The 23919-nt window shown below is 38.4% G+C and overlaps 1 protein-coding gene across 3 annotated transcripts in view; it reads right to left on the bottom strand.

The window, feature by feature from the left end:
- Window positions 1-23919, bottom strand: part of SVEP1 (sushi, von Willebrand factor type A, EGF and pentraxin domain containing 1) — a 2252988-nt gene that overhangs the window by 1702693 nt on the left and 526376 nt on the right. For all 3 annotated transcript variants that reach the window (XM_044061036.1, XM_044061037.1, XM_044061038.1), the window contains exon 4: window positions 433-591. In XM_044061036.1, coding sequence (XP_043916971.1) covers window positions 433-591 — 159 coding nt within the window. The remainder of the gene's footprint in view (window positions 1-432; window positions 592-23919) is intronic.

Here is a 23919-nt window from a genome sequence, read left to right as displayed (position 1 = left end):
TAAGCTAACAAGTTACACAGCCAGTAGAGTGATGTCACCATTTTTATTCACTGAGAAAGATATTACCATGTCAGAGATGTGCATTTAACTCTGGAGCTGATACATATTAAATTAGACCAACAGAACATTAACGTTACAGCCACTGATAATTGGGTAGTCTGATTGTGACCTGCTGTTCCTGAGTCACTGATATAACTCTGCAGCAGAAGAACAGTGCCTGCCTATTAAAAAAGGGATACTGATTACAAGCATAGACAGTGGCACTCACTGGGTGCCTTTCTTAGCATAAACAAAAGTGATACATGATGGACTTGTTAAATTAAGAAATGCTTCCACTAACTGTTCATATCAATGGCAAGCAACACATACAGATGTAACATGTAAAATGAAAAATTATTTTGTTGTTCAATTCAGACAGTCTGCAAGGCATACCTTCACAAGTTTGATCAACATCATGAAAACCTTCTTTACAAACACAGTCTTCCATAGACGTGCTTCCAGGGGGAGATGTGTGGTTTTCATCTGGACATTGTATACATGTGCTTAGACCACCTGGTGTTGCTTCAGGTTTGTAGGTCCCAGGAGGGCATGCTGAGAGAAAAAAAATACAAACATACAGCTTATTTTTGGCACAATACACAGAAATACATAAAGATAAATAATTATAATAAAAACAAATTATATACTCAAAACGACCATATAAATATTACTGACATACCCACTCATCTCTACCCCTATTAAAAGGTCAGGCTGCTACAACCCTTTTTTTCTTTTTGATTAGTCAGCAATATTATTCAGTGTGTCCTCAACATGTACCTTATCAGCTTGTTCCTTCATTATATAGGTGCAATCAGACTTCATTAGCCAGGGCAGGATCTCTCCTGCCCATTTTTCTCTGATGGCCAAGTTCAGTCAGTGTAGTCATTCCTTTTGGATGCGACTGATGGGCATTAGGGAGTGAGCCACATTGATCCTGCAGATTTCCCTAACATCTTTCCCAGTGTTAGCTCATGAGTTCTCTTTTGTGCTGCTACAGCTGGGTGCATGAGTGTTTCCACACTTGTCAGCAATCTGCCTGGGCAATTCCTTGCTGCTGCAGCAGAAGAGGCTTTCTAAGTCCATTGCTGCAAGTGATTCATGTACCTCTTGAGAGGTACTGCTAATACACTGAAATAACCTCCTGCCATAAGGGTGGGCTAGCCAAACATGGCTGCATACTCCCATTATCCCAGGGCTACTATACAGACAGTGGTTGTCTGGGTCATAGTCACACCTTTATCCCCTAATCCAAAGGGCCGTGCTGCTCCAGTCTCTTTTTAAGTATTTTTACACTTGGCTGTTCTAGTAGAAAATCCTCTTGTCTACTATTTTTTCTAGATGAGTCTGAACTCACCGATAGTCTTAGATTCCATCAGATATTGGACAGTCATAATTCATTTCATAATTCATCATATTGAGAGAGAAGTAAACCTCTGTCATTACCGTACAATTATAAGAAGACAAAAAACAAGATAGTACACAACATTATCAGTTTAATAAAAAACACAAGCTTTCATGTGAAAAACAATTTCTCTAGTACATTTTAAAAATTCACAGTATACCATTATATATACACAATAATTAAATTAAATGTCTAAATAATGATGCAACCCCCCCCCCCCCCCCCAGTTTCAGAACAGGTTTAAAAGGGCAGTGTCTGCTAATACCATGTTCTTTGGCAGTATTTAGTCTAGTAATCTATTCATATTCAGATACTAGAGTTCTATTAGCACCTCTCCTAACACCATCAAAAATCACATGCAATACTAAAAACATAAAACACTCTGTATTGCCATAAGACAGAATGTGTTTAGCTAAGACACTAGTAGTATTCAATTTTCTGATGTCAAATAAATGCTGTGCAACTCTATCACTCAACCTTCTATTAGTCTTCCCAACAGAGAAAGATATACAAGCTGTGCATTTAGCTAAACTAAATTAATGCTATTACAATTAGCACATTGAAATAGTTCATATGTGTGTTTAGTAATTGGATACATAAAATAGCTAATTATAGCAATATAGTGGCAATAATTGCATTTCATACATGGAAAATTGTCCTTCACAGTCTGTATATCTGTCCCTATAGTACTGGAGTTTACTGATATAGGTAATCTGTAACAAAGCTTCAAGTTATGTTTATTTTTAAAAGCTATCCTAGGGTTCTAGAAAGCAATTTGTTTAATAGATGACACAGTCAAAATAGGCCAATTCTCCTAGATGATATTCATTATTAATCTACCATTATTTGAGTATGTCATAATATAGGGGACTCATGTATTACTATTAAAGTTAGCAGCATGCACCCCTAATGTCTCCCTACAAGCCAAGTAAGGTGACATAGTATCATTCTGACATTGTTTGACATAATCACGTGCAGTGGTAATTTCTCTATGACTACAGCCCTGATGCAAGAAATTGTTATATATCTAACTGGCTTCAGTATCAAATACAGAATTGTTCAAAGTGAGTATAGATAGTCTACAAAACTGCCCTTTCAAAATGTTATTAAAATATGGGCAGGATGCATACTGTGTTGCTGTAAATAATTATTTTCCTTAGTTTCTTTTCTATATATTTTAGTAGGTAGATGTTTCATCTCATCCCAATACAGCATAATATCTAAAAAATAATCTTATAAAGGGAATATTTCATTTCAAACTCCAAAAGGGGGGGGGGAGTACTTAAATTTAAATAGCTAAATTCAGTGAGATCATCTTTATGAGAACCCCATATCAAAAATATATAATCTACAAACCTAACATTTTACAAAACATCAGGAACAAACGACCGCCCTGTGCTGTGTAAACATCTTACCAAGCAAATAAACCAAAGTAAAGCAGTCCAAAAAAGTAGAATGATGAGATGATACCAGGCTCTCAGCATAAAATGAACACTCTTTTATATTTTAAAACAACATAAGTGCTTTCAAAGCTCTTGCTACTTCTTCAGATGTCAGTATAAAAATGCATTTTATACTGACATCTGAAGAAGCAGCAAGAGCTGTAAAAGTGCTTATGTTGTTTTAAAATAAAAAAAAATGTTCATTTTATGCTGAGAACCTGGTATCATCTCATCATTCTACTTTTTTGGACTATTATACAAAACATGTTGTGCAAATGGATTATCACCAAAATCATATTTGCATTCCCAATCAAACATTACAAGGATAACCTAGCATAGGTATTAAATACAGGGGTACCCATATTTACATCATTCTTTTGTAAATGAATACAACCATTGTAACAAAATAGATTATTTTCAAGTACCAGTTCTAATAAAGTACAAGTGGTATTAATAAAATTAATAGTATTTTGTATATTATCACTCAAAATAGGGAATAGGTTACTGAAGATATTCAGCTGGATTTAGAGCACATGGCAGTTCAGTAATATATCTGAGTTCTCTGGATTTAGGGATACTACAGACATTAGGGAATTCAGTTAGTAGTAACACCTGCAACAGTTACTCCCTTCCTTTTACTCTGAAGAGGAAATAGCTATATAACCGATGCATTAAGTTTCATTGCTTCTGAATAATGCATTAATAACTTCAGTTGTACTTATGGATAGGCATTTACACAGACTAATAATTTTACACTGGATCAGTAGTCTACAAAGAAGAAAAATAATTTATTAGTGCTCTTAACTTAACTTAAAAACTTATTAGATGCACTTACTGAAGAGTGACCAAAACAAAGACCTCTGTAGAACAGACCAGGTAAGTATATTAAAATGAATAACTTATAACTAAATAAAATGCATTCCTTCTGACTGTTCACCATTACTAGTTTATTTAGTGCTTTCATCACAATGTGACTGAGACTTCATCAGAATAATACTCAACCATCAAAAAATCACATTTAAAATACAAGTAATATTACACAAACCAGTTAAAGTCATCATGTGTTTTAAGGAAATATACAGCCCTAATTTCATATACAAACATAAACATCCACCATTAGTTTATATTAAATAAATACATATAAATATTATAAGTAAAACATTATATGTTTACGTCTATAAAATTATTTCATCAAAACCTCTATATTACTATAAAATGTTTTGAATACATACAGTTTTATATATATATATATATATATATATATATATATATATATATATATATATATATATATATATATATATATATATATATATATATATATATAATGTACAAATGAGTGTATGACAGACATTTGAAGTTTCAAAATTTTGAACAACTGTCTCCCAGTCAAAACTTTTTGAATCATAAAGATTCAAATACATAAACCACAAACATTATTGATATACTAACTTATCTGAACCCCTGCTCTGAAGGTCAAGCAGCAACACCCCTTTTTTCTTTTTATTTAGTCCTCCTGCATTCCCATGCCCCCTACTAATTATATATACCAACCCTGAGATCCCAATATAGTGGAGAAAGGGTAAATTCCACAGTCACCACTTTACCATGATCTAACAATGAAAAAAGCCAGCACTTGTGATCAGCTGATTTTCACTCAGCTGTACTAGCTGTTTTCACTTGACTTCTCCAAGAAATATAGGGAGCTCATATAAATATCTATCTCTCTCTCTTTATATATATATATATATATATATATATATATATATATATATATATATATATATATATATAGGTTCATAGGTAGGTACTAGGTTATCGGCCCTGGGGCCTATACAAGCCCAGCCAAAAAGGTACCCTGGCTTTTGCCAAACAAGAAAATGATTTTCCTCTGTGCCACTATTGAGCAGAGCCACAGAGGTGATCCCCGGGGTGAATTTCCTATTTCCCATCCAATCATCGAGATTTTTCTTGAAGAGTGCTGATGAGGAGCTTTGCTTGATATAGATAGGTAGTTTATTCCAGAGTATGGGAAGTCTCTGGGACAGGAATCTATCCCTCCGGCATGTTCTGTTTATTGTGGTGACAAGGTTTAGGTCCCTAGAGTGTGTAGCTTGGAGAGATTGAGATTTCTTTAAGTGGAGCATGTCCAACAGCTCTGGGTTTGACATAGCTTTGAATGTTAGGCAGAGATCACCTCCGAGTAGGCGATATGTGACAGAGTAAAGCTGGAGTTTTTTGAGACAGTCTGCGTAGGGCATCTGTTTGAGGCCGGTAATCCTCTTTGTGAAGTATTTCTGCGACCTTTCCAGTTGTTGTAGATGTCTTGTGAGGTACATACCAAAAGGGGCGTTGTACTCTATAATGGGTCTATTGAGTGATGAGTAGAGGGGAACAATAACCTCTTTTTTTCTGGATGTGAAACCTTTTGTGATGAGGTGTGCCACATAGAAGGATTTCCTGACTACTGTGGCAATGTGATTATCAAAGGAGAGACTACTGTCCACCTGTGTCCCAAGGTCTCTTATCACACTTTCGGTGTTAAGTATACTACTGCCTATGTTGTAGTTCATGGGTACAGAGTTTTTACCAAAGGGGATGACAATGCACTTTTTAGCACTGAGCTTGAGGCCATGGCTTTGACACCAGGCATCTGTCTCAGTGAGGCCCTTTTGTAGGATGTCCACATCGTTAGGAGTTTCGATATATATATATATATATATATATATATATATAAATCTCACTCTGTCTCTCTGTCTATACACACATGGACAAACATATGCACGCACACACACACACACACACACACACACACACACACACACACACACACACACACACACACACACACACACGCACACACACTATTGCTTTCTATATGCATAAGAAGTGTATATATTTATGTATACAAACCATGCATAAATGACAAGAGATATTATAATCAACCTTAGTTTGATAAATTCTACTTTTAAAAAATTCTGGTTAAAAACTTAATCAATATACAACAAAGCACAATGATGTTAATATAATAATAATAATAATAATAATAATAATAATAATAATAATAATAATAATACTTCTTTCCATAAGAAGAATCATAGAGTCATCATAACTTTGCAGATCTCATTTTTAACACACTCTTATTTGAATATGTAGTCATTAATTCTAGGGGGATGGGTGGCATGCAATAACAATTTCCACTACAATTCACTATATTCAGTTCTGTTTTTCCAGTCCTCTCCTCTGGGGGGGGGGGGGGGGGGCAGGGAGACAGCTGTCTTTTCAAGAATAAAAAATAAAATCTTTTACAATATTTACATTTGTTTGCATGCTTTCTTAATGTCATAATTAATGACACTACTGGAATTTCAGTACCACAGTATCCAGAAGAGTTCCCTGCCCACTTAGACAAGTGTATAGAAGTGTGCATAGATATCACATCTAAATATAATGAAAACTTAAAAACTCCTTAAAGCAAACAGCTGAGCAAGGACACTTAAATCAAGGATAACATTAAAAAAAATGACTAAACAAATGAAAAAACTATTAGGATTTCTAAGGCAGTACATGAACTGAGGTTATCATTTGAAGCTAAGGACAACTACAAATCCTTCTTTAGTAAGCACTAACACCCACCATTGCTCAGAACTTATTCAAATGGTGACACCTACTCTGACCTGGTAGATATTACCGATGTACTAGTTAACAAATTCATTGCTAAATTCACCCTGGAAATGACTATTCAAATCTCATGTATCCCTGAAGCCATCAGACCCCCTCATCATCACCAGCTGTCATTTATGAAAGGTGATCTTAAAGACTAAAAGTACTTCCTCCATGGGATCTGACAGCACACCTGATTGTTTAATAATGAGTAGATGCAAGCCTAGACAGAGCTACTTCTTAAACTGTTTAACCTGAATTTAGCCACTGACGTAATCCCTGAAGTTGGCACACAGCAGTGGTGATACCACTCTACAAGGGTACCCTCACCCCCAATGACCTCAGGCATTACAGGACCTTGAGCATGACAAGCCTGATACACACAGATATGGAGTATATTATAACTGACCTGATTAACTATGAAATTTAAAGTCTCATCAGGATAGACCTGCAGCAATATGACTTTGTTAAGGATAGAGCCTGTCTAATGATTCTGGTTAACTTCTTTAAAAGATTAAAATAAGCTATTGAAAGAGGCCATGCTGCACACATGGTATACCTTGACCTGGCCAAGGCTGTTGATACTATATCCTATGCCAGTATAATTAATAAGTGAGATCCCTTACAAATAGATCCCTGTGCTGTAAAATTGATAGCAAACTGGCCAAGGGACAGAACCCTATGGTGAAAGAAGGAGATGAATCATCAAGGACTATTCCACAGAGCTCCATGCTGGGACCCCTTTTGCTTGACATTTAGTTTTTTTGACATCCAGACCACAAATAAAGACTAACCAGGTATATGAATTAATACAAAATGGGAGTCATTGTCAAGTCATCCTCTGACACCAAAGGCCTACAACAAGCAATTGCATTTTTAAACATCTGGTGTACTTAAATTAAATGCTAAAAAGTGTGACATAGTCACATTTGGTAACCCAGCATATGATATAGACAACCCCCCACTCCAAAATGAGAATATGGTTAGAAATACTGGTACTTGGATTGATAATTCCATCTCCTTTAATCTTCATGCAATAACAGTAGTCAGGAAGTCCTCCTTTTTAAAGTAGCTGATCACCAACAGAATGTCTTCCATTTCCAAAGAGGTCATTGTCCCATTATATTCAACATCAGTTAGGCCAGTTATTGAAAACAATGCTTCCTTTGGAATGTATTCAATATATACATCAAACAACTAGAAAGAAGGCAGAAGTTCCTAACTAACAGAATCACTAGCCTAAAAACTCTAAACTACTATAAAAGACTAGAAACACTGCCCCTTTATTCAATGTCTTATAGAGCCCTGAGAGGACATGTATGCATTGCCTTCTGAGCCATCAGGGATCCAGTAGTCCAAGATCTTTCCTACCTCCACAACTTGAATAGCCCTACAAATGCCAGAAAGAGGGATACAAATCTTCATAAACAGATAAATAAAGCAAGGTGGATATATGGGTTAAGTTTATTATACACAGCTGGCCCCACCTCTGGAATATAAAAATTAAACAGTGAGATACATTATCTTCCTCCAAATGGAAAATGGAAAATCAGATAGGTATTCATAAATTCAACCCTGGCTTTACTAGCCCGGCCATCCTGAAGATATGAGGTTCAGTCTGAGGGTGGGTACTGGTAAGGAGTAAATGGTCACAAGACTCAGTTTTCTTGTACTTCTAACAATTGCTGTCAACAATCAACATGATATTTTAACTGCACTCACTAATGGCATGGGACTGAATAATATACTTTATTAGGTGATTTTTGCTCTTCTACATGCTTACAGTCAAGTCTACACCAATCAAACTCTCACCATTAATTTCGCTATAGTGGGGGATTACTCAAGTATGGTACAGAGCAGGGAGATGACTGGAGTGGCCATCACACATATAGCCATGAGGGTTTCTTGCACTCTCTCTAGCAGCCTGATGAATGGGGTCATTTCTAAGGGCTAACTCCACTTCCAGAATGGAGGTATGAGATATTAAAGTGCTGTGGAAATTTTTGTACCCTTCTCCTGACTGATATATTTCAACAATAAGATCCCTTTTATGCTTTGTAAGCTCTCTGTGAACCATGACTTTTGCTGTAGCAGGCAACTGAGTAAATGTCAGGAAAATCCTATGAGAACAGCTGAACTTTGGGGTTAATCAGAGTCTCTTTAATTGATGGCAGGTTTGTACCCAAGAAGACTGAATGTTGTAATTAAATCAAAAGTTGCTTCAAAAGAGTTGTAGTTTAAGGGTGTGCACACTTATGCAACCAGCTTATTGTATATATTTTTATATTTTTCCCATAACAGATTTGTTTGTTCTTTAACTGAATTGTACAGGGTATAGGTCACATTAAAGGTGGGAAAAGTTTTGAAATGATTTATTGTGGTCTCATTTATTATATCACAAAAACCTGGCATTTTAACAGAGGTGTGTAAACTTTTTATATCCATGGTATATATCTGTGTGGGTGTTTGTGTGTCTGTGTGTGTGTGTGTGTGTGTGTGTGTGTGTGTGTGTGTGTGTGTGTGTGTGTGTGTGTGTATGTGTATACATGCTTACATAACAAGTATTGCTCAAAGGCACTTGGTGTAATATTAATGAAGGGTAGCAGAAACTACATACATATATGCAAACATACACACACACACACACACACACACACACACACACACACATATATATATATATATATATATATATATATATATATATATATATATATATAGAGAGAGAGAGAGTGGAAAATAATGCAGCTTAAATGTAAAACCTTTGTAATAAAGTACTTATTTGCAAAGAAAAAAAATTAAATTCAGCTTCACTTCACCCAACAGAAAATAGAAAGCTGACAGTCTGTGTTTAAGTTATTAGGGTAGATTACGATAGCTCAGTCAGGAGCACAAAAAGAAGATTAAAACCAATAACTAAGGCTTCAGGATACCCTGGAGAATGGTCCTGGCAAAGCCTGTTCTACACATTGAAAAGGAATTGACTTTGTAGTGCTTTCCAAAAGTATGTAAAGAGGACCAAATGTCTTCCTCTAGACAGAAGAATAGCTGGCTCAACCATGTCTCTGTGCCAGTCCCACTTCAGGTAAAGAGAAAAAAATAATGACATCAGCAAAACTTGCAGTATACCTCCTGCAGTACCTGATCCATGTGACCAACCCCTTCCCCAAACCTTTCAAGTGAACCGAAAAGGTGACCATATGAATGACACACTTCCCTCTCCTCCCCCACCCAGCCATTCAGGTCCCATTTCTGTACTGTGCACCTGACCCTCCTTCATCACATTTGAGTAAAAAAAATAAAAAATAAAACTAATTTCTTCTATTAAACTGTAGCAAACAGTTGCTACAATTTATACCCTGCCTGAACAGAGTGTTTCAGCTTTCATGTTTTAGTTAAAAAAAATATTTTTAAACTATACCTATCTGTTTATTACAAATGTTGCAAACAATTGCTACAGTTTATACCCTGGCTGCCTGGATTGCTATAGCACCCATGTTTTAGTTTTAAAATACATTGTTTTCTTTTAAACTGTAGCAAAGTACTTGTTACCATTTGTTATAGTTTACTCTCTGTCTGCATGGAGTGTTATGGCACTCATGTTTTAGTTTAAAAAACAAATTCTTCTTTAAACTGTAGCAAACTGCTTGCTAAAAATGTTGCAAACATTTGCTACAATTTATAACCTGCCAGGTTTTAGTAAAAAAGTTTTTTTTACTTTTAAACTGTAGCAAATTGCTTGCTACAATGTACATGGAAAACTAGAGTGCTTATGTCTGACCACAAATGGAATATCTGCTTTTAAAGGCCAGTATTGCACTAAAGAATAAACAGGATGATGGATGGCCAATCGTGGCCACCCAAATATGTTGCACCTGGGGAAGGTGCCCTTCTCACCCTGCCCTAGCTATACTATTGAATGTTGAATCCTTCCAGAGTCAATCCTATTCCAGAAGGCCAATAATGAAGCTGATGCCCTTGTTGAATGAGCTGTTTGCCACTGGTTGTCCTTTCCTTTTACCCTCACACGAGAAAACAGCTGGTCAGCTTTCCTGAAAGGTTGAGTTTTTTGAGGTAGCATCTGAGCTGTATTTGTACATCCAGAGAGTGAAGAATCCTTTCTTCTTTGTACTTTGATTCATGGAAGAAGACTGGGAAATTAGTAGTCTGCCAAAGTAAACTCTGAGATGATATAGGCAAAAAGGTAGGATTTGTTCTCAAATTAACCCTATCCCTGTGGAATAGGAAGAAGAGTTGATCATCAGAAGTGCTTGTAACTCAAATACTCACCTAGTAGAGATCAGAGCATTAAGTAAAACAGTCTTCTATGTTAAGAACCTCAAATCAGCCATATGTGTTGGTCCTATGGAGTTACAGTAAGCTTCTCAAGCACAAGATTGAGATCCAAAGGAGAAGCCACCTGTTTTATAAGTGGATGAGTATGTAAGTCCCCTATCAAAAAGTGTTTAACTTGAGCATTATTATAAAGGGTGATCTAAAGTCAGACAAGCAGAAATCGCTGACAAATGCACCTTGATAGAAGGATACAACAAACCATTGGATGTAACTCACAAAAATAATCAAGTACCAGAGGCAACCAGGCCTGAAAAGAGTCCCTTCTGCTTTGAAGTTCACAAACTAGAAAATATTTTCCACTTACACATATACGACTTTCTAGAAGTAGACTTTCTTGTCTCCTTCAATACTTGGTGCATATCGTCAGTAAAAAAAAAGGTGCTTTAAAGATATCAAAATTCTACCTTCTAGGCAGTTAACTGAAGAGTTTCCAGACTGGGGTGTATCAAACTGACCCTGTCTTGTTTGAGTAAATCCAATCTGTGGGGAAGCAGGTGGCAATTGCCCTTGGTCAGATTGAAAAGAAGGGATAATCATTGTAACCTTGGCCAGAGGACAGTCACTGTCACAATTCTGAAGAGTCCTTCTGGATCTGTAGAGAAACTCTGGTAATCAGTAGAAAGGGTGGAAAAGCATACAGGAGCACTACTGTCCATGGGGATGAGAAAGCATCTGTCTTTTAGGCCTGACTGCAAGGAATCCTACAGCAGAATTTCTTTAGCTATCTGTTTTGGGAGGAGGCAAACAACTATGGTATACTTGAGGTGTTGCCCACAGTTAGAACAATTCATGGAAGATTCCAGGATGAAGCTTCCATGTGTGGGACCTATCCTGGTCCTGCAAAGGCTGTCTGTAATAAGGTTTTGTTCTGATGGAATACGTGAAGCCTGAAGAGTCAGACTGAGAATTGCTACCTCCCAAGGTATTATAGCCAGTCTGCAAAGAAGTCATGAACTGGTACCCCTCCCCCCATTCGTTTATGTACCACATCACTGTGGTATTGTCTGTTTACACTTCCCGAAGTCCTGGTAACCTGAGATGCTTCAAGGCCTTCAAAACAAAGATAACAGCATACATCTTCCTAACATTTATGTGCTTCTGTGTGCCCACTGGACTCCACAAAGCTTGCACTTTTACCCCTTACAAAACAGCTCCTTACCTCCGGTTGAAAGCATCTGTGTTGACTGACTGGTTGGGAAATGGAAGAGAGAATGGAAAACCAAGATTTCAAGCTATGTGATCTACCCACCATCCAATATCCCTCTTTTACAAACTCTGAACTGGAGTCTGAAAAATTCAAAGGGTATGGATGGTAAATCCAGGCTGATCTGAGGTGCGGTTTAAATTTCCTCATGTGTAGTCTGGCAAAGGACAGCATGATTCTCACCAATGCTATCTAACCTGGAATTCTGAGAAATAACCTTGCAGATACTTGATTTACGCTGTAGAAACTCATTAAGAACTGTTGAAACATATCAATTTTGTTGAGTGGAAGAAAAGTCAAGACCAGTAAATATCCTAGGAAAATAATTCTGTGATATGAGATGAGAGAAGACTTCCACAAATTGATTATAGGTTGAGTAAAAGTTTGTGAGCAGTTGCTACAGATTCTTGATATCTAGAAATGAGACTGCCAAGCTATGGCAATAATCTACATATGGAAAAATGTGAATGTGGTGGAAACTGCAATAAGTAATGACTGGGTTTAGGAATTTTGGGAATACACCTGCTACAATGGAGAGTCCAAAGCGTAAAATAGAAAACTGACACTTTACGCTAGACACAGAAAATCTTAAAAAAATACCTGAAATTCTTGGCAATAGGAATGTGATGTCCTTTAGACCCAGTTTACCTTGAAAGCTAGATGAGAATTGGGGGTGCAAGATACAGAAGTTATAACATATAGAACTTATGAAACTTGACAAAAATGTCTAGAGAAGAAAGATCCATCAATGACCTCCAGGATCCCTAAAGGTTTAGAGAAGAAAGGTCCAGCACTGGCCTCTAGGATCATTATGATTTGGGAACTATAAATATCCTTAAATAATAATCTTGCCTAAGAGACTGATAGTGACTCCCTGACTTGCAGAATGGGAAAAAAGAAAGGAATCTAGTGCCCTGGGCAAGAGGGGAATCCTCTGAAAAAGAAGGCGGGACTCTCATTGTTAAGTGTACCCCAACAAATTACAGTCAGAACCCAGCTATCTGAGATTAACTGATGCCAAAACAGTAAATGAAGGTTCAGGGACACAGAAAAGTTGCCAGGATGGGAGGGAGTGGAAACCTGAACAGTTGGATAGTCATGCTGACTGAGAGGAGTGTCCTTAACTTCTGGGGCATTTCCTTTGCTTTTTGAGCCATCTATCCGTTGTTGTTTTAATGCTGATTACTGGCAGATTGCTTTTAAACTGTTTGTTGGAAAAGAGGGCTGATAATGATGAAAAAACTATTATATGGCCTGAAAAAGATGGTTGAAAAATCTGATTCCCTCTTCAGATCAGTATGCTCCTTTCATCACATTTTTTTAACAATTTTTAATCACGCTCCTTAAGCACCTCAGCTGCAGAAGTGCCAAACAGAGTCTCTTTATCTAAGGGAAATTTTTAAATCTCAGATTTAACATCCTGAGGAAGACAAACAAGTCTCCTCAAAACTGTCCAAAAACAGCTTCTCTGGAAGAAAAAGACTCAACAGCTTCATAAGCACATTTTAAAATATGCTGAGAAACAGATGTAAAAGAAGCATTTAACAAATTATTTACCTTAGAAAAAGGAAGGTTAATGACCAAGTTCTGCACAATCTCAAAAGACAAAAGCAAAAACTTTAACATATGAGCTTGGAGATTTAACATCTTGAAAGTTAACTCCTTTTATTTTCTTGCATAAAGACCCTGAAGGCATTGAAAAAGCAGTAATCAGTTCTTTGGCATATCCCAGTAAACCTGCCCTGTCCATGGAAATAGATAAAGAAGACTGAGAGATTTTTCCCCACTAAGCACATTTTTCCGGTATAAAGCTTGATCCTTAGGCACACTGGATCTTGCATCCACAACATCCTTCCAGCCAAGTGAACACCCTTCACAGGCTTCCCCTGAGATACTGACAATTGTAGCTCTCCCTTGTCCACCAAGGGCATCTCTACAGCTGCATAGGATTAGGCCAACCCCCAGTTGTTGGTGGCTAGGAAGGTTGCACTCAGAGGATCATGGTGGGGGGAGAGATGGGTGGTCTGAAGAACAACCAACAGCCACAGAAGAGTTACCCACTAGTGGCTACGGCAAACTAGGAGCTGGTCAGGCCCTTGAAGATTTCTTAATAAGTTTTTGCTTTTTGTGTGCTGGTGAAGGTACAACCACACAGACAACTGATAAGCTGGGAAGGAGGTCTAAAATGTGGGTAGCAAAACCTTGAAGAATCAGTAGAATAAGTGGTTCTGAGGTAGGCAAACCACTGAAAGTCCACCACAAGTACAATATCCAGTGCCCAACACACTCACTTTCAATAAATGAACAAGTTTTTAGTCAAAAATTAAACTTTTCCTTACAAAGAGTTTATATAAGCAACAACCTGACAGTTCTCTTTAAAGTAACATGACAATCTGAATCACTCTGTTTGTCAGCAGAAGTAGCTTTGTTTATGACAAAAAAAAAACAAGTTTTATACCTAAATTTCAATAAAGATAGGAAACCTTTCCTAATGGAGATGTATCTGCTAGACAACTGAAAGAATCATGGAGCCCACCAAAGCAGAACACACTTCAGTAGCAATAAAGGTCTGAATTGTTTTGGGACTCCAACTACATTTTTTAGGAGCACCTCATGCACCCCAGGCAGTTGGAGAGCCTGAAAGGGTATCCAAAGTGCTCGGAAACTGGCTGGTATAAGGCGTAAGACCTATATAATTTAGGCTATTAGAACAATGATCCATGTATTGAACATCTGCTGGTTTGCTCCTAGTAAAGTCTGTTTTCTATTGGTGTTTCCCCCCTTCCATCTAATAATCCTTTGTTATCTCCATAAGTCTTTTACTCTATTCCACTGACATAGCTTGCGGTAGAAGGGATGTATCATTTAAGGGTCACTACTCCCTTCATTAACTTAGATTTGACCCTTGTTATCTCTCATGACCTTTATGGGTGGTATCCCTCTTCCTCTCTCCTTTGTGCTTATTGTCTTACTATGTAGACTCCAGCCCTGACTCTACCTGTATCCTCTCTATCATTCCAAAACAGCCAACACCCTGGTGCCTCTATGTCTCACCTACACTTGTCACTGGCACATGTTTTTGTGCTACCACCAATGTCCAGCATCCTATGCTGCATCACTTCAGCTTCTCCGTCTTATCACTCTGACTCTTTGCATCCATAATAATACAATCTAGTCGTGCTCTAAATTACCCTTATTTGTTCCTCTGCAATGTTGTGCAACTGTTTTCCTGCTTTGCCTCATGCCTTAGTAACTGTCACTGTCTTCTGCTTCTGTGACACCCTTCACCACTCTTTGTTTAGGGGTACAATCATGGACATGCAACTTTTTTACCCCAATTCAAACACAGTTTTGAGCTTACATGGGGATTCCCTAATGCAGCGCTGGTCTTTCTACAACGTCATCCTTGATCCTCTTTTCTCCAAGCCCTTGCCCTTTCTTACAGCCACTATATGCAGTGATTAGACACCTTAGTCCTTCCTAATCCTCCAGTTCCTTGCTGCACACTAGAAGCTGGCATAGGTAACACTTACTAGAACTCTAAATTCATCCCTGTTTTCTGACCAGGCATATTACCACCCACTGTCACCTCTGATGTCTTTGGTACCTGTTTGCTCCATCATAGAGTGTATCCACCTCTTGTCATGGCTTCTGCCTTAGCCATTTCCTGACACATTTTAATAAGTGTAATTCACAGTTCTAGTTTTTTTCTGTAAAGCTGTCTCTTCTGCCTCTCTTACTAAAGCTTTTAATGCATTTCATAGTCAGCCACAATAACTAGAAAAATGTTCTCTTTGATAAACTGTGCCGCCTCTCACCTGCTTTACTGCTAGCCTGTATCACTACATATCCTACCTGCAGTCTTTTCCCTTCAAATTGCTTACCCCCCATGCCCAGTAGCTGTCTATGTTGTCATGCTGCACCTACTACCTTCTCATTCTTCCAGTACAGTACACCTGCATAAGCCCTACTTACCTGTAACAGTAAATGTTTGAATTCCTCACTGCTTCAGTGGCATTCTGGGTTATCTGCCAAGGTAACCCTGTACTGCCAGCTTTCAAACACTCAGACAGACCTCCCACTCATCTTGTGCTAGCTGTTTGGCTGGGCATATTCTGAGAGGGAAGCCGTCAGCTGTCACAGGAGGTGAGATTTTAAGCTTTTTCTCTTCTACAAAACAAAAAGGACAACGGAGTACCTGAAACAAGAGGCATCTAGCAAGAGTAAATTCTCAGTCAATCACAATAGCATATAAAAACCAGATCCAGCAACAACTGAATCAAAGAGGTTGGACACCACCTCAGCTATGCACAACCTGGAGAATGGCGGATGGGTGCTTTCACTAAGGCAGTGAGGAATTCGAAAATCTACTGTTACAGGAAAGTAGGACTTATGCAACTGTACTATGTTCATCACCCTCACTCCCTCAGTGGCATTTTGGCTAGATTCCCAAAGCTTACTCTACCTGGGAGGTGGAAGGATAAGGTTCCAGGAGCCCCTGGAGAATGGTCAGAGCAAAGTCTGCTCTGGACCTTGAGAAGGAATCCAGTTTGTAGTGCTTTGTGAAGGTATGAAAAGGGGACCAGGCTGCTGCCTCTAGAATGACTCTAGAGTCCATAAGGCCCTGGTCGATTGAGCATTAACCTTGCCTTTTAGAAATTTACCATGGTGGGAGTAATACAAAACAATAGCAGAGTACAGATATCATGCAAAACTTTTCTTAGACACTTTTCTTATCTCCCAGTATAGATGACAAACAGGTGTTCAGCATTTCTAAAGGGTTTTGTTCTGTCAAGGTAGTACCTGTGTTGCCCATCAGCATCCAAAGTATATAGAATCTTTTCTTTCTTCTTGTTTGGATCAGTACAGTACAGCTGAAATTGCTTTTAAGTCAAGGTGTATCATTCAGCTCTGATGCTGAATGAGCATACCCATTCTGTGAGTATATTTGTGGTAATTAGTTAATTCCATTAAGAGAGTGAACCGAATTTGCTTGGGCCAAAAGGGGGTTATCACAATGATCTCTGGTAATTCTTTCTGAATCTTTAGAAGTGCTTTATGAATCATTGGAAAGGATGGAAATGCATACAGAAACATTCCTGACCCTGGGAATGACAGAGTAACTCTCTTCCAAGCATGGCTTCAAGGATGTCTAAAACAGAATTTTTCAGATGTCTGTTTTCAAAGGAGGTGAACAAATCTAGTTTAGGTGTTCCCCTGATCTGGATTGAGTCCTTGAAGGCCTTGTAAATGGAGCTTCCACTCATGAGGGTCTGGCCAGGATTTGCTTAGTCTGTCTACCACTGTGTTTTGCTCTGACAAAATGTATGAGGCCTAAAGAGTAAGAAAATGCTATAGAGCCAGCTCCAAGGCTATCACTGCCAACCAGCAAAGACAGTATGACCTTGTAGCCCCTTGCTTGTACGGATACCCCATCGTGGTAGTGTGCTCTGTGACCACTAGAAGAGGGCTCAGAGTCCATAAGTCTTAATGAACTCTTAAGACATGACATCACTACCCACATCCCTTTTACTTTTATGTGCTTTGGCATATCCTGAGGACTGTGTAAGCCTAGTGCTTGAACTCCCATGGATACAGCTCCCTACGCAAAATCTGAAAAGCCCATCCAGACAGACTAGACTGTGATCTGAAAGGAGAAAGAGAGTTCTGGATTCAGAGACAATTGATCCCACCACCACTAGAGTTCCTGTTTCACAAATCCTAATACTGGTACTTGGAAATCTAAGGAATGAAGGTGTCGGGACCAACAATTCTAAGTACCACAGTGAAAATTTCTTATGTTTAGCCTGGCTAGTGGTGTCATAAGGATCACTGATGCCACAAGGCTTCCAATTTTAAAGAACTCTAATGATGAGGCTATGTCTAGCAAAGAGAGAGCAATACAAGAAAATGTCCTGATAAGCCAGAACTTTGTTTTCTAGCAGGAATACCATCTTTTTTACTGTGTCTAACAAACACCTCAGGAAAACAATTCATTGAGATGGGGGAAGAAAGGAATTTTGAAAGTTCACTTTAAAGCCCAGGTAGGAAAGGAGGGCTACAACCTTGTCTAAGAACTCCAAACACCTGAATACAGAATCTGCACAAATCAGCAAGTCATCTAAATAAGAAAAAAATGTGGATACCTACTAGGATTCTACAATAGGCAGCTACTGGGATCAGACACTTTGTAAACACATGAGGTACAGTAGATAGCCAAAGGGGTACTTCAGAAAACAGATAATTAATACCAGACACAGCAAATATCAAAAATGTCCTGAAACTGTGAGCAATAGGGATATAATGATAAGCATCCTTGAGATCTAAAGTCTGCAAGAAACACTGGTCTGGAATTAAAGCTAGGGCAGACTAAGGGGAACATTTTGAATTTCAGAACATTTACAAAGATGTTCAAAAAGAAAATGACTGGTCTCTAGGTATGGTCCTTTTTTGGTGCCATAATAATTTTGGAATAAAATATTTTGCCCTTGTACACAAAAAAAGCATCACAGGCACTGGTTCTATGACTCTTACTTCTACCACGTAACGGAGCACTGAGGGGAAACAGCTCTGTCTGGACTGTTGGGTTTGGGGGATTTATCCAGAAAAGGGGAGGATTTTCTATCCATTGTCAAATACACACTCTCTGAAATACTTGGAGAACTTATTTATCTAAGACTATTTGCAGCCAAGCTGCAGGGTGAGAAAAAAAGCCTGTGGGAAGGACAGAGAGAAAGAAGGGTGATGAGAAGGGATATTCTGTGACTCAATATACTCATTCCTTTGCAGGTGGTTAATTATTTTTTGGAATGGAACCTCTCTTGTTTGGTTTTAAATAATTATCCTCCTTCTATTTTTTTTTTTTTTGGATCCCTGACGTTTGTTTGCTGAGATTTTTGTTTCTTCTGCCCCTCGAAGGAAGATGCTTTGTTTGGAGAGAACTTTGGTACATGGAACATCCTAGATACCCCATGTATTAATTTGTTTCTGTCATTCCACTGTTTGAGAATCTGTACAACAGAGGACGCAAACAACAATTTAAAACTTAAAGGTGCATTCAAAATTTCAGCTTTTAAATCATCAGAGAAATTCTGATTACATAACCAAGCACACCATCTTAAAAGAACAGAAGAAGCTGCATTTCTTGAGGCTGTGTCTGTACAGTCAAGCACACCTCTCAAAGCATGTTTCAACACCTGAGTTAAATTAGAAACTATTTCATTCATGTAAGCCTTTTGCAAGAACAAAATTACAGGTAATGATGAGCAAAACCATTCAAAGAATATACACACTATAAAATAAATTTCCACATTTTGGCTTTATAATTTCATATTCTAAAGGCTTTATTACTAGAAAAATGCATCCTTTTGCCCTGAAGATCTAACCATATTCCCTCCTTATAGGGAGAGCTAGATTAGGTGAGCAGGCATTTGCAGGGTACTACAGCTGGGTCAGCAGTCAAACAAGAAAAGAGACGAGTCATAGCCAAGAAGAACCCGTATTCTCGCTGAGCTTTTTTAGGGATTGCTGGAATATGTAGCGCTAGAAACATCTTCTATGGCCAGTAAGAGAGAGAGGGGTAACCACAGAATTAGCCGTCTTGATCTCTATATGATCATGCACCCTACTTAGCTCTGGAGTAGTTCCCAATAGCCTCCAAGCAAAAACATGACTAAATTTAGCAGTCATCTGAGGAAAAGTGAATACTTCTTAGTATTTAAACTCAGGTTCACCTTCCAAAGAACCAGAGTGACTGGACTCAGTTTCAATTAAGAAATCACCATTGTCCTCATCAGATTCATCATCATTCCTTGAAATAACAGAAAGGTCTCTAGCCATACTAGCACATCTGATGGTTAATAGATACTTCCTCGTAGGTGTTACTATACAAAAGTGTTAACATCTTCTGTATGTACACCTCTTGGTCCATTGCAACCAAGCTACCCCCCCTTATCCGGTTTCATTAGTCTAATTCTTTTGTCACCCACAATACTAAATAATAAATTCTGCTCATCTTCTGTTGCACTACTAGGGTAGAAATTACTTTGTCATAAAAAAAATCTGTCTAATCTGTGCAATACAAAGACTCTCGTAAACCTGCAAAATAGGATGCAGGGGTGGATTAAATGTACTAGCTTTCAGTCCAAACTGTATATCTGTATCAAAATAAAGCCTTAGATTTAATTTCCTAACAAACAACTTGAACTCAAGTAGGGAATTCTCTAGTTTTTTATGACAAAGTAATTTGGTAATTTCGACGAGTACCTTTGTATACAGGGATATGGTAGAATTTCCTTGAATCAAAAACGTAATTGTGCTAGCAGATGTTTAATTTACGTAGATATTTGTCAACAGTGTCAACATTTCTACATAGGGAAAACTATTAATAGCCTTAACAAATGGATTTATCAACATCTGTATGACATTAGGAAACATAATGTCAAAAATGCACTATATAAGCACATCATGGAGCATCCTGACCATCATTTCAAATTTAGTGCCCTAGAACAAGTAGGAAATAAGGGAACAGGGGGCCTGACAGAGATTTATCTCGAATATAGGGAATTAATGTGGCAACTTAGATGCAATGCCACACAACCCCCTGGGCTCAATGAAACTGTTTTAATTACTAGCTATTTAAAATTAAAAGCTGAGTTTCATATGTAAAAGTTAGTATATGACTTATTGTAACAGTTAATAACTCGAGGCATGTCCAAGGCCATTGACGAGGGGAAGGTGGTCCACACAGCCTACCTGGACCTCGAAAAAGCCTTCGATACAATACCCCACTCGGGCATTACAGATAAGCTCATCAGTTTAAATATAAACCCATATGTCACTAGATGGATTGCAAACTGGCTCAAGGACAGAACCCACATGGTTAGAATTGCTGGAGCCATGTCAGACTCCAAACCAGTTACAAGTGGTGTCCCACAAGGCTCAGTCCTGGGACCTCTCTTGTTCGGTATATATTTCTCGGAGGTACAGGCCAACATGGAAGGACTGTGGCTGACCAAGTTTGCAGATGACTGTAAACTGGGTGCCATAATCGACTCTCCAGCCGACACAAGCATCCTCCAAAAGGGCCTCATAGAAACAGACAACTGGTGCAAGAGCCATGGCCTCAAGCTAAATTCCAAAAAGTGTATAGTCATCCCCTTTGGCAAAAACAAAGTTCCCCCAAATTACCACATAGGTGGTGATCCATTAAGTACAGAAGAAGTAATTAGGGACCTGGGGACCCAAGTTGATAGCAATCTCTCATTTGACAACCACGTGGCCAAAGTGGTTAGAAAAACATTTTATATAGCCCACCTAATCATGAAGGGATTCACATCTAGATCAGGGGAGGTCATCGTGCCTCTTTACTCATCCCTCATCAGGCCCATAATTGAGTACAATGCCCCTTTTGGGATGTACCTTACCAGACACCTGCAGCAACTGGAAAGACCCCAAAAGTACCTCACCAAGAGGATCAAAGGGCTCAAACAGATGCCATATGCTGCCCGGTTAAAGAAACTCCAGCTCTACTCAGTGGCATACCTCCTGTTCAGAGGCAATCTGTGCCTGATGTATAAAGCCATGTCCAACCCAGAATTAATGGACATGCTGCACCTCAGAAAATCCAAATCCCATCGAGCTACGCGCTCAAGAGACTTGAACCTCAGCACTGAAATAAATAGCACATGCTGGAGGGACAGATTCATAACCCAGAGTCTCCCTTCACTCTGGAATAAAATCCCAGTCCAGGTTAGGCAGAGTCCCTCATTGACTCTTTTCAAGAGGAATCTTGATGAGTGGATGGGAGATTGTAGGTTTACCCTGGGTATCACTTCTGTGTCACTGTTACACAGAGGCACAGTATACTAACCTCGAAAAAGGGCATAGCAAAATAAATTTAAAATGGGTGACGAAAGCCAAACACATTCTGGCTACCCTTATAAATGCCCTAGGGCAGATAGCCTAGTATGAACCTATGAAACTATGAACCTATTGTGGGACTTATGTATAGATACTTGCAATTTCTTTTGCTGAGATAGTAAGCTGGTAAAAGAGAAGTTGATTATGGAGTTCCAGCCAACCCAGTTGTTTTAGATTATGACAATGGTGGGTTCTAAATGGGGAACTTGTGGCAAATCTCACAATGTTGTTGTGGTATGAGTTTGTAAGTTTGTTGAGGTTACTTTTGAAAAGATTGGTATAAATTGGAGAGACATAGGGGAGGGTAGAGATAAGATGGGTATGGGCAATAGTAGTTTTAACTGTAGGAGTAAGGAAAGATTTAATCCTATAAAGTGAGCCTAGCTTTCTGTTCACTGATTTTATTGTGTTGTTTATGTGTGTGTCAAAGTTGAGGTTATTATCAATTATTACTCCTAAGTGTTTGGTAGTTGGGTCAGGAGATATAGCAGTACCATTACTGGATAACACTGTGAAGTCTATTTGTGTGGACTTTTTTGTCGGGTTAAACAGCAGTAATTTGTTTTTTTTTTGGGGGGTTCAGGAGTAGGCAGTGCTGTTGGAACTAGTCTTCCACAATGTTCAGTACCTTTTGGGTGAGGGATTGGAGTTCAGTTAAGGAAGTAGCGGAGCATATTAATGTTGAATCATCTGCATATTGTATGCAGGTAGCTTAAGAAATAGTTAAGTTGAGGTCATTAATGAAAATTGAGAATAGGAGGGGGCCCAAAATAGAGCTTTGAGGGACACCTAGGGAGACAGGAAGATTTGTGGAGAGAGAGATTTAAGTAGATCAATAAGAAGCTGATGGTTATCCATATCAAAAGCTTTTGAGAGGTCAATGAAAAGTGCAAAATATAGAGTGCTGTTATTATGATTTTTGTTGATGCAGTCAGAAAAGGATAAAAGGACAGAGGTGGTACTATGGAATGGCCTAAATCCATGCTCACAGGTAGTTATTAAGTTATTTTGGAGAAGGTGGTTGAGTAGTTGTCGGTGGATACATTTTTCCATTATTTTTGCTAAGGGAGAGAGTAAAGCAATTGGTTGAAAGTTGGAAAGATCAGTGGAGATCCTATCCTTATGTAAAGGGATGATGTGAGATTTTCCAGATAGATGGGGTAGTTTCTTCAGAAATTGTTCTATTTATTAGGATAGAAATGGAATAGGCTACAACTGTGGCTGCTTTCTGCAGGTATTCGGCTGGAAGGAGGTCTGCTGAAGGGGTGCATGGCTTTAGTTTTAGGAGAAGGGTGCAAATGAGGGTTGTAGGGACTGGTTGTAGGTGGAATGATGGTAGTAAGCTAGATGTGCTGGATGACAGACATGGTTTAACAGGGGGTAGAGAGTTTGCTAGTAATTGGATAGCTTCAGTAAAGAAGGTATTAAAGGTATTGGCAATATGCTTAGGATTGTTATTGGTGGTATCTGATGGGGTTGGTGTTTTGGTGTGACCTGGGTGTAAGAGTTTGTTTATGCCTGACCAGAATTTTTGCGGTTTATGTTTGTGAGTCTGCTGGAGCTGAAAGTAGAAGTTTTTGTTGTCAGTCATTATAGATCTTTTAGCAGCATTTCCAATTGTTTAAATTCTAGATGAACTGTTGGGTTTTTAGAAGCTCTCCATTTGGCCCAGATTTTGTTTCTGTGTGACATTTTCAATCTGGTTTCATTTGTAAGCCATGGAGCAACTTTAGTCCTAATTCTGATAGTGTGTAAGGGGTCATGATATTCTAGAATTTGTAAGAATTTACTATTAAAGTATGAAGCTGTCTCCTCTAGCTGGAGGTGTTTCAGTGATGACCAGTCACATGCTTTAAGTTCAGCCTGGAAGCATTCAAGGCTAAAATGTTTAT

This window comes from Protopterus annectens, chromosome 2.part0, assembly GCF_019279795.1.
Source record: "Protopterus annectens isolate FY-2018-M chromosome 2.part0, PAN1.0, whole genome shotgun sequence".
Lineage (NCBI taxonomy): Eukaryota > Metazoa > Chordata > Ceratodontiformes > Protopteridae > Protopterus > Protopterus annectens.
Note: the sequence above shows the minus strand (reverse complement) of the source record. Positions and strands in the feature narration are given on the sequence as shown.